At 42.0% G+C, this 15,416-nt stretch overlaps 1 protein-coding gene across 9 annotated transcripts in view; it reads right to left on the bottom strand.

The window, feature by feature from the left end:
* Window positions 1–15,416, bottom strand: part of AMOTL1 (angiomotin like 1) — a 170,667-nt gene that overhangs the window by 136,698 nt on the left and 18,553 nt on the right. For 6 of the 9 annotated variants that reach the window (XM_049714142.1, XM_049714139.1, XM_049714140.1 and 3 more), the window contains one exon: window positions 8,948–9,161. In XM_049714142.1, the coding sequence (XP_049570099.1) occupies window positions 8,948–9,161 (214 nt within the window). The remainder of the gene's footprint in view (window positions 1–8,947; window positions 9,162–15,416) is intronic. The other 3 variants (XM_049714144.1, XM_033420350.2, XM_033420349.2) reach the window with 1 other exon arrangement.

Genomic DNA, 15,416 nt, shown 5'->3' with positions numbered 1-15,416 from the left:
ATGGAAATAATCATATCTAACTCATAAGGTTGTGGTGAGAATGCAATAAACTACAGCATTTAGAGAGACTATCACATTGTGAAAATCAAGTAAATATTAGTTATTATTAGATGGCATGCTCCTTTACAGCTGAGAAAAAATGGGCTCTTTTCTCTCCTTTAGCAATTTGAGTTACCGAAAGGAATCACTAACCACAGATTATGCTTCAAATTAAAGGCTGTGTACATTGCCCCATCTTTTAGTTTGCTTTCTAAGAGGTGCCTTGAAAGTTGGTAATGTGGAGTTGGGACCAGGCATTCCCACCTGGGAAGAGCATCATTACTCATATTCTACCAGGTCATTAGGTTCTGGAGTCTACCGAACTGTTCTAACTCACCATGGACTCCCCTTCAACTTGTTCCTATAAATGGATGGCTCGTAAGCCAAGATCTTTTCTTACAGCACTTTAGTTATTTAAATTTCCTGATCACCTGAAGGTTCATGAGAAAATAGTTTTCTTGTTTCAATATCTGTTGTTGACAATTTTTCTAAACTATAGGATTCCAATTTTCTGTCTTAGGAAGCAGAGCAGAGCAAACAATAATGTTTCTTGTTAAGCAAAGAATATTTATGGGGAATAGACCATGCTTCCAGGATGGTGCTAGGCAATGCAGATACAAAAGTGATCGGAACAGGTTCCTGCCCTCATGTTGTTCACCTTCTAATAGGTTCAGAGGACCTGACTAAACCTCAGGCAATGTCCAAAGTGCTTACCCACACTCGACTTTTATAGGCCTCTTATAAAGAAATGATTCTGCTGGAGGGTCACCGAGTTATAAAGGACAGTGCACAATCTTATAGGTTGAAATAGTGCTGTCAGATTATTAGGGGAGAAATCACAGGGGTGTTGCTAGATCTCTCAAAGCCTCAGTTTCCTGATAATAATACTTATCTCATTGTATTGTCAGGAGAAGCCAAACAGGAAAAGTGTGAGACAGACCAAGCACGGTGCCTTTCTCTCCCACATAGAAGGCTTAGGCATGCGGAGTCCCCTCTTTTTTTTTTTTAAATAAATCATTTATTTTATTTATTTATTTTTGGCTGCATTGGGTCTTCGTTGCTGCGCGTGGGACTTCTCTAGTTGCGGCGAGTGGGGGCTACTCTTCGTTGCAGTGCACAGGCTTCTCATTGCGGTGGCTTCTCTAGTTGCGGAGCGTGGGCTCTAGGCACGTGGGCTTCAGTAGTTGCAGCACGTGGGCTCAGTAGTTGTGGCTTGTGGGCTCTAGAGCACAGGCTCAGTAGTTGTGGCGCACAGGCTTAGTTGCTCCACGGCATGTGGGATCTTCCCAGACCAGGGCTCGGACCCGTGTCCCCTGCATGGGTAGGCAGATTCTTAACCACTGCGCCACCAGGGGTGTCCCTGGAGTCCCCTCTTTTGACCGTCCTTGGAGGAGAATGGGCTTCCTGCTGCCGTGACCACTGAAGACAGGGAAGGAGTCTGATCCTACTTCTAGGGCAGCATTTATTAGAAGGTGGGACAGGTGGGGAGAAAGCAGCAAGAAGGGAGTGTTTCTGGGGCTCAGGGTGAACTATTTCTGGGACTCAGGTTTTCCATAGAAACAGAGTACGCAGGGGGCTGATGTCCGATATCCACTCTAGCTGTTACCCACTACATCATGAGTTGAACAGACTTTGGGGAGCTAGACTGGGAACCCAGCCCCTAGCTTTAATATTTCTTTATATATATAAAGTTAATAATATATTATTCATCAATATTAATAATCTTATATAATATATTATATTATATATAATTCTAAATGTTTTAAATTAATTTTTATCATATAAGCAAATAATATATATTCAAGGTGAAGGAAAAAACATTTAATACCCATGGGTATAAACTGAAAAATGGAAGTCCTCTCTCCTGTCCTATCACAGTCTCCATCCCCAAACTGAAGCACTGTCCACACCTTCCTGTGTTCCCTGGTAAAGATTATTTTTTAGGCATATTCAAACATGTTTATGAACTGTTGAAACAAGTTGGATATCATATTATGGCTTCTAAATGAAAGATAATATATTTCTAAATGAGATTTTAGTCCAACCCCAGTCATAAACTAAGGTGTGACTGTTTTCTGGTTAGTAGGGCAAGAAAGTTTATAAAAAAATCATAGGAAAAAAGTTTTATCAACTATTACAAAACAGTAAAATCCTGAACAAAATTTAGGCATTTAAAGAGTTATACTTCAGCTATCTGGAAAACTCACTTAATCATAACCCCCATTCCTCTGTAAATGAAGTATGCTCACATAGCCACGTTGAACATAACTCTAGGATCAAAGGAATTCTTAGATCCATTTCTAGAGCTAAAAGCACACTCCAAATGCTTTTCAAGTGGCTAGCAGAGGGGTTTCTAGCAAAACAGCCATCACTAATATCCTGCTTAGTGTGCAGGACGGAAGCTATGGACCAGGACCACGCCCCACAGGAGTCTGGGCGTGCCATCAGCCCCTGGCTGGCCTCTGCTGCAACGGTGGCAGGGCCTACCTCGACTGCAGGTTCTGCTTGGAGGAAAGGCCACGGAGAGGGCAGGCTTATATGGGCTGCTTTGACCCTGGAGGCCCCCAGGGGCTACAGCCCCTTGGTCAGTGGAGAAAAGGAGGAGATGGGGTCTCAAACAGATGTGGCTTCTTCCCCCAAGAGATGGGTGAGGGCTAAATGCCACATGGGGAGAAGTTTTTTTTTCAGCCAAGGGATGTCATCAATTCCTTTACAAGAAGAAGCTGCACGGATGCCATAACAACAAGTTAGAATGGTAGCCAGAGGCCACTCGGATCTGTGCACAGCCTTCCCAACACCTACCCCGGGAGGTCACCAATCTCAAGCATGAAAGACAGGAAGAAGCGAGCTAAGCCTTACCTCTGCCTCCCTCTCTACCCTGGCATCGCCCTTTGCTCACCTGCTCTGCAGGTAGTCTTCCATCTCCTGGAGGCCCTCTGCTAGTTACCAGCAGAACAGAGTGGAGAAGCAATGCTTGCCCCCGCTCCCCTCCTCACCCTGGGGAGCATGGGCAGGACAGATTTAGGAGGGAAGAGTGGGTCTGTGTCTGCTCTAAGAAAGGCATGACTCTCTCCTGTTATCCTGTCCCTTATCTGCATCGTCTCAGGACGAGCCAACAGAGGACAGCAGGAAAATATATGCACCCACCCATATAGTTTCATCAAAGAGAATTTTGCATTTACTGGTCTCAGCATTAGCTCCAGGGCTGAATTGGCCCAAAGGACATCTCATCTTCTCCTAGGGTTTCATATTCTTTTATTTTAGTACAACCCCACTTTTTATATAATCCTTGATGAAAGGGAGAAAGAAAATATAGTTGCTTTGTTTCCCTTAAATGAAAATCAAGTCTCAGATAACTGCTCTAAGCATTTGATAACATCCGGAAAAAAGAAATGGGCTCTATAGGAAGAATAGTTCACTATATCTCACCTGAAAACAAAATCATTACTTTTAGCAGAAACAATACAAGCCCAGAGATGATATGATATTAAGTCTGACAGGAAGCCAAGGATTCATTTTGGTAAAAATGCTAAATATAGTCTCTGAAAAATTCAAATACCATGAAGTAGATGCTACTAATAAAAGCAAGACATTTTATGAAATATATAAACAACTTGGATCTCTCCAGACCCCTGCAACCAGGATTCCTTTTACCAACTATGGAATAGAGATGAAGATTTAAAAGATGCCCCACTCAACATCATATCAAAGGAAATAAACTCTGGCTGAGCCAAGAAGCAACTAGAAGGTGTATGTGGCCATGAATCAGAATAAACCATTCCAAAAATACACAAAGAAAAAGGTCCCTGCAGAGGAAAAGCATACGTTTCCAGCTCACACTCAGTTGGATCTACTGAGTGAAATCAGACAAAATACCCTGTGTTAAGATTAAGGGTAAAAACATTTGCTGCCATTGAAATCTATGACTACATCATTACAAGGGACATCCATAGGACGGATCTGAGTTTCTGCTGAGATGCAGAGACCATCCTGATCTCCCATTTTCCACCCCAGTATCCTGGACAGAGGCCTGAGAGGGAATCGCTTCTTTCAGACGCTGCAAATAGAGTCTACCTGGTGCACAAGAGTCTCTCTTTTTCCACATTAAAATGGTTTTTCCAAGAAGCTATGGCCTTAGCAGTCAGCCTACCGTCGGTGCCGGCAGGAGAATCGGAGGCCTGAATTCTGGCCTTAGTTTGGCCACTAATCTTTGACAAGTCTCCAAACCTGCCTAGCCTGTATCTCCTCTGTAAAAAGAAATGACCTTTATGAAACTTGTTAAAACGAATGCTAATAGGAGACCATGGATACCAGATTCTGTTGTATTAATCTTTTTACCACCCTGTATGCAAGAGAAATAGACACAAAGCTCAACTTTACCCCAATATAAAATTTAAAGACAAAAAGAAATAGACACAAAGGATCAAGCTTCATGGAAAGGTGGAGATGCCCTTTGAAGCTGATGGAGAAGTGAAATGGACAGAGCAGAGCTCTGGGGAATGAAGGCCTGAGTGTGAATGTGAGCTCTGCTGGTGTTTGCTATATGAGTCTTATGGTGCCTTAGTTATCATGCCTTCCCAAGCTTCAGTTTCCTCATCTGAAAAATGGGGATAATAATACCTACTTGAAGAGATTTCAATGAGGATTTGAATAAAATGAAATAATGCCCACAGCAGTGCTTGGCACCCAGACCACACTCAGAAAAATTTCCTTCCTTCCTTCCTGACATGTTAAAACTCTCCCTGACCTTGAGAGGGACCAGGAGGGAAATCCGCTCCTTCCTGTTTTTATAACCAGGATGGGAACAGCAGCGCTGAATTTCTAGACACACCTGGCCCCTACTGCCAGGTTAATGTTTCCCACACTTCCTTACTCTTCCCTAATGAGGAGCTTAAGCAGGCTGGGTGCCCTGGGAAGAGTGAATGGCAGCAGGATACCCAAACAGCTGAGCGAGCACATCTATAACATGAAGAAGTGTTTATAGATCCACTGAGAAGGGCTATGGAGGCCTCCCCTCCTGCACAAATCCCCACACGTCTGATGTGGCAGCTGGCAAATCAAAGGAGCGGCCAAAGGAGCTTACACTGCGCCAATCAGAGCCAGGGCTCTGGCCCCCTTTTGCTTTGTGTGTCAGGCACTGCATATGATTTCATTTGGAAAATGTGTTCCAAGCCTTTAAAATAAGTTTGCATAACCACCGGCCCACGTCCTTGAGGGTATTTTAAGAGTGTAGGAAGCGGGAGTGGCAGAGGGACTTTCCTGCAGAAATTCTGTATCACCCTCAGACATCCTGGGTTCTCCCCAGCCAGCTTCCTGGAGGCTGACCCACCCTCATGGCAGCCCGAGATGCTCTGAGGATACCGCAAAGGCAGATGTTGCGTGGATCTGGCCCTGTCTCAAGGCCCATGACTCACCAGGATGACTGAACCTCCCTAGTAGATAATGCAGTTCTCGGAGGACTCCAGAAAGCCAAGAAAAACACCTCAAGGCCTGGACACTTCCAGGACTTTCCCTGGTACCTCACTAGAAATGTAAACCCCATTAGCCCACGGTGGGCCTCAGAGATGGAGCAGATGGGACCGGCCAGTGTTGGGAAACAGGGGATGTGGGGTAGGGGATGGAGGAAAGATGCTCTGAAGCAGGTGGGTCAAGGCCTTGGCAATGCGTTAGCTGAGGCGGCCGTCAGAGGGTCCTGGATGATAATCCACACTTCGTGACAGAACTGCTGATGTTTTGGCCCAGCTCAGAGCTAGTGCTCTTTCCTACCGTGACAATTAAGTAAGCAATAAAGAATCTGTAACTGGGCCACCAGAGCCTTTAACTGAGAAGGCAGAGTAGCGAGGGTTGGAGGCTGAGTTGTGGAGCAATAGCTTGGCGCAGCTTGGCGTTAGGCAGACCTCGGTTCAAATCCCCACTCTGCCAGTGACCTTGAGGAAGTTTCTCAGTCTCTTCAGGCTCGGGTGTTTTCATTCATAAAAGGAGAATAAAGTTGTTGTGAGAATGAATGGCGACAGTCTATATCTATACAAAAAAGGCCCTTTGGGATTGACGTATACCCACTGCTATATTTACAAGAGATAACCAACAAGGTCCTAACGTATAGCACAGGGAGCTCTGCTTAATATTCTGTAATCACCTAAATGGGAAAAGAATTTCAGAAAGAAGGCATATATGTTCATGTATAACTGAATCACTTTGCTGTACCCCTGAAACTAACACAACACTGTAAATCAACTACAGTCCAATATAAAATAAAACATTTTTTAAAGAAGACTATCTTTCAAAAATAAAGGTGAAAATGTTACCATACATACTTAGGTAGAATTCAGAGTTTTACCATTATTTTTTTAAAAACAAAAAATAAAAATTAAATAGACATTTTAACAAAAAATAAATTTTAAAAACTAGGGGGAAAAGGGCATAGCATCATGTCTGGCATAACGTATCTACCTAATAAATGATTACAAATATGCTTTTGTAATTCGTCCAATTCTGACTTAGGTCTGGCGCAGCAGAGCTCTCACTTTGTTTCTAGTGCGAGTTTTCTCATCTCATTTCAACATTTCACCATGTTTCCATTTTGCCACCCTGCCTAGTCCTCTTAGGACCTACATCCTTTCCCTGAACCGCAGCCTAGGCCTCTGAGAACCACCCTAATCCAGCTGCTCACAAGGACTTTCACATTTTAGCCACACTGATTCACTGTGACAGTGCTTCACCCAGATATGGCAATACAACCATACTCTGTCTTGGACACCTCCATCATCACATACTGATTGTCTGAACTGGGGCCAGATATCATGGTATCTGTTGCCCATCCGCCCCAGAAGCTCATCACTTACCCAAGAGTAGTGCTTCCCTATTAGGTAGATCCAGACACAGGTCTGGTTCCCCTTCCTATGAGCCAGCCATACCTCCAAAGATTGTAGATACATGATGTGGTGAACTCAAGGAGGTGTGTGATAATGCTTGGAGCTGGTCACAGTAGAATTTCTAGCCCCACCCCTTTGTCACAGTGATCCCTAGGGCTTCTTTCTGCTCTAAAATTGTGTGATGGATGATTCTATTGCCTAGGTTACAAAAGCACCAGCGGACAAACCACACCTACTTAATTCTCTCCTCTCTCATCCAGCTTTGGTTAACAAGCTCTGGGGGGAGAGGGGTAACTGAATGAAATGCTCTAGGTATGCTGAAAGTAAGGTGAAGTGATATAGTGGTGCCAGAAGAAGTTATGCAACCAGTTGGGTTGCCACAGTCAAAAAAATTCTCAAGGAAAGCAGAAATATGTAGAGGATATGTTCCTAGCCATCATTCACTCATCCATCCATTCATTCATCAAGCCAGCCAGCCAGCCGGCCAGCCACCAAATATACATCAAGTATTTGCCAGACTACTTGTGAAAGGGATGCAAAGGTGAATAAAATAAGATGTCTGCCCCCAAGAAGCTCACACATTGTCTAGGATAATGACAATACAGTGTGGCAACTCTGTGACACAGGAATCTGCAAGTTCCGTGGCAGCACTGAGGATGGACCACTCATTCAGATCAGGGTGGGGGTGGGTAGGTGGCAGCAGCAGGAAGAGATCCCAGAATAGATGACTTAAGCTGGAACTTCAAAGATGAGCAGGAGCTGGCCAAGTAGAAGGCACATAGTAATGACAGCCTCCGCAGAGGCGCACAGGTGTGTGAGAGCATGATGTATTCAAGGATCCAGGGGGAGGTCGATACAGTGATGAGAAAGGGGTTTGCTTTTAGTGAGGAGCAGCAGGAGATGAGTCTAGAGAGGCAGGCAGGGGTCAGATCAGGAAAGGAAGGCTGCATGTTGAGCTGAGGAAGTTCAACTTTATTCCATGGGCTGGGCTGTGAGGAGACACTGGCTTAAGGACCTCTAAAAGTGACTAGGGTGGCAATGCGACAGGGCACAGGAATGAACAGCTATTGGTTTTTGTCTGGGCCGCATCCAAGTGTCCTCTCTTAGAGTATCAAGCTTCCCTTCGGGGAATCTCCCATTGTGTGCAGTTGTCTTGGTTGGAAGATGTACCCTGATGCAGTGCAGAAGTTCGGTAAATGTTTATTGCTGTATAAGTTACCCCATTTTAGAGATGGGACACAGTAGAGAGTGTAGTCTGGTGATCTCCGTGTCTATCTTACTCTTTTTTTGTATTCCCAGTGCTTGACACATAGTAGGTGCTCAATAGTTATTGAGTGAATGAATAAACAACAAATGGGAGGCATACCCTCTCTAAAAACATCACGTGAATGTGTTAACTTTAGTGGCCTTTGCTCTCCCATCCATAGAATGACTCCTACTGTCCAAGTGGATCTCCATTAGATCTGGGGGATGGGGGATGGGGCAGACTCTTAGACCTGAAAGAGGACCACTGCTCTGTGTCAGGGTTGTGACTCTTACACTTGGATGCCCCACGCCAGGACAGTAAACAACATCCCTATCAATTAATGCTGAGTTGCATTAATCAGATGCTAGGACACAGAACCAGAAGGAAGGTGAACTGACCTAGGCTGTTTATACCAGTTGCATTATCTTCAACTTTAATCTTTGCAGGGCTGTGGAGAGGAGAGAAGAGGGGAGGAGGGGGGAGATGGGCAAGAAAATAGTGCCTGACACATGTTAGGGGTTCAAAGATATGTGACTAACTTCCCACCTAGCTAGGGTAAGGTCTCAGTCAATGACAGCTTACATTACTCAGTGCTGCTTATCACAACCCTACAAGTAGGCATTCTTACTCTCATGTTAGAGCTGAGGAAACGATCGATTTTCTTAAGGCCACATAGCTTATAAGAAGGAAATTCCACATCTGAACCCAGGTCTGTCTGGCACCAAAGTCCATGCCCTCTCCCCTCCACCCGACTGCTTCTGTGAAAAGGCAAACAGCACTGGGCACATACAGAGCACAGCTGGGTTGACACAATGGGTGCAGGAGTTGAAGAGGACCGCATGTATCAGGGACAGCAAAAGCAGCCATACCCCCTCTGGTGTTGGCAAAATGATGAATTCCAGCATGAGACAGCCAGGTTCCTTCCTCCAAAGGCCATGTTTCACTGAGGTCCATGCTTGCCGCAAGTCTCTTGTATGTGCAGCTCTCTGATCAAAGGGAATCTCCTGAAATAAATAATGAGCATGAAAAAATGGAGATAAATGACTACTGATGCTCTCCTGGAAAGGAGACACTTTCTTGAAGGAAAGTGGTTAGTTTCTAGTTTATTATGTTTCTTTAGCATGCAAAGACTGTTGTCAATATTCGGGCATTCCAAGACATGGAAACAACCGAAATGTCCATTGATGGGTGAATGGATAAAGAAGATGTGGTACACGTATATACAATGGAAGACTACTCAGCCATAAAAAAAGAATGAAATAATGCCGTTTGTAGCAACATGGATGCAATTAGAGATTATCATACTAAGTGAAGTAAGTCAGAAAGAGAAAGACAAATACCATATGATATCACACATATGTGGAATCTAAAAAATGACACAAATGAACGTATCTACAAAGCAGAAATAGACTCACAGACATAGAGAACAGAGCTGTGGTTGCCCGGGGTGTGGGGATGGACTGGGAGTTTGGGGTTAGTCAATGCAAACTATTACATATAGAATATAAAATAGATAAACAACAAGGTCCTACAGTATAGCACAGGGAACTATATTCAATCTCCTGGGATAAACCATAATAGAAAAGAGTATTTTAAAATGTATATATATGTATAACTGAGTCACTTTGCTGTATAGCAGAAATTAACACAACATTGTAAATCAACTATACTTCAATAAAAAATAAAAGATTCAGGCATGGTCTGAGTGTGAGATCTTCCGACAAGGCTGGCTATTCAGGTCTACACACCGTGACCCCCCTCTTCATTCAGTTAACAAATGTTTATGGAGCAACTATTGCAGGCCAGGCTTTGAGCAAGGAACTTACTGTGTATAGTTCTGCATGCTTTATAGAATCTTAGAATTTCAGGGTAGGGTATCAATTTCATAAAAAAATAAATAGCTATATATTTCTATATAGGCCTAAAAAACAGACTGGAAAAATTGAACTAAAATTTTGAGGTAGTTCCCATTGTATTGGAAATATGAATTATTTTTATTTTCTTTACAACTTTCTGCATTTTCCATAATAAATATGCATTACTTTTATAATCTGAAAAAAGTATATAATACATTTTAAGGAAAATCCCAGGGCTGAGAAGGACCATGAAGACCAATTTTCCACTTCCTCTTGAAAACCATGATAGAAAGTCCATGTCGGCAGGGTTCTCGTTTTTCCATAAAACGGACGCCTCACTGGCTGCCTCCAAGAAGTCCAGCCTGGGAATCTCTACCTGTAAACTGTATCTGGGAAGATTACAACTCATGGCCAAACTTCTGCCTACATTACAAAGAGACTTCATAACCCTTCATAATGCATAACAGGTCCTCCAAAGGACGTGGCTGAATAACTGAACATGATTGATTGACCTAATCTGTGAATGCAGCCAGAGGGACATCCAGCAGGGGAGAAATCCTATCAGCCTAATTATGATGGGCATCCAGTTATCAATGGTTGTAATCAGAGCAGCTGGCTTGATTTCGTCTCAAGAATGCTGTTCGCTCTGCATGTTCCTGCACTGCCCGTCCAACTGTAGACAAGGCAGTGTACTGCACTTTATTGGGTCCCGGCTCACTAGGGATTTGTGTTCAAGGCAAGCACCCAAAACTTTTAGAGGGGAATTCTGGACCAGAATGGGTATAGCACAATGCCATAGGGAAAACACTGGACTTAACAATAAATCCAGATTTCAGCTCTGACTCTTGCACTAACTGGGTGACTTAGGGCAAACACATTTATGCTCTCAGGGCTTAATTTCCTCAACTTCAAATGAAGGAATTAGGACTAGATGATGCCAAAGATCTGTACAGTCTTCCAGGACTTACAGTCTATAATAATATGTTTCTACATACAAAGATGACCTATCCAACCACATTAGTAGGCCAAGAAAGCTGTGTTATTTGTCCGTTAGCAAATTGAGACATCAGCCTCAGCATGGGAGAGGTGGCTGATTGAGGCTAGAGGTAGTCTGCAATTGGAATAAGACATGTTCTCTGTGCAGAACTAAAAACATGTCTGGAATAGAAATCCAAACCTGGGCTATGATCTTACTTCTATCATCATTTAATCAAATGAACTAAATAGTCAACATCTTATATCTTTACCAATTATGAAATAATATCAACAATAATACTACATCTTTAAAAAGCAACATTTATTTACCATACACTGGTCACTCAAAACCATTTTATTAATCCTTGCAGTACCCTTGAGAAGTGAGTTGGAGATTCTAGTGACTTTGTTTGACAAAAATAGAGCTTTACTGCTACAGTAATCAAGACAATATGGTACTGGCACAAAAACAGAAATATAGATCAATGGAACAGGATAGAAAGCCCAGAGATAAACCCATGTACCTATGGTCACCTGATCTATGACAAAGGAGGCAAGGATATACAATGGAGGAAAAGACAGTCTCTTCAATAAGTGGTGCTGGGAAAACTGGACAGCTACATGTAAAAGAATGAAATTAGAACACTCCCTAACACCATACACAGAAATAAACTCAAAATGGATTAGAGACCTAAATGTAAGACTGGACACTATAAAACTCTTAGAGGAAAACATAGGAAGAACACTCTTTGACATAAATCACAGCAAGATCTTTTTTGATCCACCTCCTAGAGTAATGGAAATAAAAACAAAAATAAACAAATGGGACCTAATGAAACTTCAAAGCTTTTGCAAACAAAGGAAACCATAAACAAGACGAAAAGCCAACCCCCAGAATGGGAGAAATTATTTGCAAATGAATCAATGGACAAAGGATTAATCTCCAAAATATATAAACAGTTCATGCAGCTCAATATTAAAAAAACAAACAACCCAATCCAAAAATGGACAGAAGACCTAAACAGACATTTCTCCAAAGAAGACATACAAATGGCCAAGAGGCACATGAAAAGCTGCTCAACATCACTAATTATTAGAGAAATGCAAATCAAAACTACAATGAGGTATCACCTCACACCAGTCAGAATGGCCATCATCAGAAAATCTATAAACAACAAATGCTGGAGAGGGTGTGGAGAAAAGGGAACCCTCTTGCACTGTTGGTGGGAATGTAATTCAGCCACTACAGAGAACAGTATGGAGGTTCCTTAAAAAACTAAAAATAGAATTACCATATGACCCAGCAATCCCACTACTGGGCGTATACCCAGAGAAAACCATAGTTCAAAAAGACACATGCACCCCAGTGTTCATTGCAGCACTATTTACAATAGCCAGGTCATGGAAGCAACCTAAAAGCCCATTGACAGACAAATGGATAAAGAAGATGTGGTACATATATACAATGGAGTATTACTCAGCCATAAAAAGCAATGAAATTGGGTCTTTTGTAGAGACGTGGATGGACCTAGAGACTGTCATACAAGAGTGAAGTAAGAAAGAGAAAAACAAATCGTATATTAACGCATATATGTGGAATCTAGAAAAATGGTACAGATGAACCAGTTTGCAAGGCAGAAATAGAGACACAGATGTAGAGAACAAGCATATGGACACCAAGAGGGGAAAGGGGGTGGGGTGGGATGAACTGGGAGATTGAGGTTGACATAAATATGCTAATGTGTATAAAATAGATAACTAATAAAAATCTGCTGTATAAAAAATAAGTAAATTAAATTAATTTTTTTAAAAAATAGAGCTTTACTTAATCATTGGAGAAGAGAGTGGTTTTCAAAGTAGATTCTCCATCCCACTTGGCCCAGTGGTCTTGACACTCACTGGCCCCCAGGAAACAGATTCACAACGTGATATCTTCTAGATGTGTGAGGTTAGGCCCTCACACCCATACATTTTATTTTATTAAGCTGAACTACATAGGTTCATGTTGAGTGTTTTATTGACTTCTACTCAAAAACCCTGCTGGTTTCTCTGATGCTTGAATTTCACACCTCGGCTTGGGAAAGTCAAGCACAAAATGTGAAATGAATTGCATCAAACACAAGTATTTCAAGGAAGACTGATCAATCACATCTGTTACTGAAACTCTAACACCATCACATCAGTCACAAGAAGCCCCAGAGTGGCTCATGAAACTCTGGAGGCTAGAAAATATTTTCCAGACTTCTGGCCATATAAAACAACTTATTCAGAGTTTTCTATAAAATTTTAACCTCTATCCAAGTCAAAATTCTATCAAAGACTAAGTCCATGAAAAAGAAAATAAAAGGCAAAAAGAAAATTATGCAGCCATAGGAATAAGAAGTGAGGAAATAGTTTTGTCTAAAATAGGACATGGCAGCTCAAACAATAATATATACAATAAGGTGGGGTTGATGGAATGAGTGGGAAAGTCTACTGAAAACTTAACAGTTGTAACTCTGACTTTGAGAAGCATTTTTTCAAAGAGATATTTATAGTCCATGTTTATTGATGTATTATTCACGATAGCCAAGATATGGAAACAACCTAAGTGTCTTGTCACTGGATGAATAGATAAAGATGTGGAATATATATATACAATGGAATATTATTCAGCCATGAGAAAGAAAGATATCCTGCCATTTACAACAACATGGATGAACCTGGAGGGCATTATGCTAAGTGAAATAAGCCAGACAGGAAAAGACAAATACTGCATGGTATCATGTACATGTGAAATCTAAAAAGAAAAGAAAAGTGGAACTAATAGAAATAGAGAGTAGAAAAGTGGTTGCCAAGGGGAAAGGTTAGTATAAGGGTAGAAACATTCAACTCTAAGATGAACAAGGTCTGAAGATCTAATGTATAACACAGTGACCAGAGTTGATATCACTGGGCTGTATAATAGAAACTTTTTAAAAGAGTGTAATTTAAATGTTCTCACCAAAAGAAAAGAAAGATAAATATGTGAGATGATGGATGTATTAACTAGATGGGAGAATCATTTCACAATGTATATGTATATCAAATCATCATGATGTACACTTTAAATATCTGACAATGTTATTTGTCAATTATACCTCAATAAAACTGAAAAAAAAATAAATAGCAAAAAAAAAAAAAAGTGGAGTGGGGAGAGAGAGAAAGAGAAGAACTAAGGCACCTGCAGAGTGAGACACTGGGATCTATGGAATACTGGCATAATATGAACACATAATTGATATTTAACAAGTACTGGTTGATTGAATGAATGAATAAATGATAATGGCCAGTGTGGGTAAGGACCCTAGTCAGCTATTACATCCCATTAAGCTCCCAAAGGAGACCTGTCTACCCTAAGAGAGAGTATGAGGCCAGATGGACCTTTGGACTTAAGGAGTTTAGCCTTTGGTCTCCCCGACCACCAGAACTCTTTTGGGATCCACCTCCAGAGCTGCCTAAGCCAGAAACTGTTTATCTTTTTTTTTTTTTTTTTCTGGGCATGCCACGCAGCTTGTGGGATCTTAGTTCCCCAACCAGGGATTGAATTCGGGCCCTAGCAGTGAAATCACCGAGTTCCAGCCACTGGACTGCCAGGGAATTCCCTGGTCATCCTTGATTAACTGATTACATCTCACACCAAATCAATCACCAAGCTTTGTCCAGTTTAACTTTCAAATGTCTCAAGGATGCAACTCCCCTCTGCTTTCATTGTCTCATCCTTAGCTCAGCCACCATCCCTTCACACTGAGACACGGCAATGACTTCAGTGGGTCCTGGTCTTTCTTACTTCCAACCCTTTCTCCACACTTTGTTGTAATATTTTTAAAACACAAATTTGATCATGTCACTCCTTGATCAAAATACTCCAATGGTTCATTATTCCCAGGAGAAAGTCTGGACCACTTAACATGGCATAGAAGGCCCAACTATTGCAAAGTATTTGCAGTCCCTGAATTAGCTCCCCTCTCGGTCTTTTGGATAGTCAGCCATTCCCAGAGCTGGAGCAAGAGTGTTCTTCCTGCCTCACCTTGCAAAATACAACTTATCCTTCACATCTCAGATCTGGTTACGTGTCCCCCTAGACTGTCCTGTTCTTGCTTCATTACAGCATGTATCACCCTGCACTGTAATTATCTGTTAATATGCCTGTAGAGTATAGTTCGTAGTATACGTATGTAAGAGCAGAGATTCTATTTATTCATATCCCTAGCATTAGTATAGGGGCTTCTCAAGGTAAGCAAGCACCCAATATGTGTTTGTCGAATGAATGAATATAGTACTGAATGGTGTTGTTTGGCACAAGCATCCCTCAGTTTAACATGTCCCTCTGGAAAGTATTCTCTTTGCAACCTCACCCCCCTCCTCTGCTCCTTTGGCAATTTCTCCACCTAAAACCCGTACCCTATC

Source organism: Orcinus orca, chromosome 8 (assembly GCF_937001465.1).
Source record: "Orcinus orca chromosome 8, mOrcOrc1.1, whole genome shotgun sequence".
Taxonomy (NCBI): domain Eukaryota; kingdom Metazoa; phylum Chordata; class Mammalia; order Artiodactyla; family Delphinidae; genus Orcinus; species Orcinus orca.
This window is presented reverse-complemented; position numbering and strand designations above follow the sequence as displayed.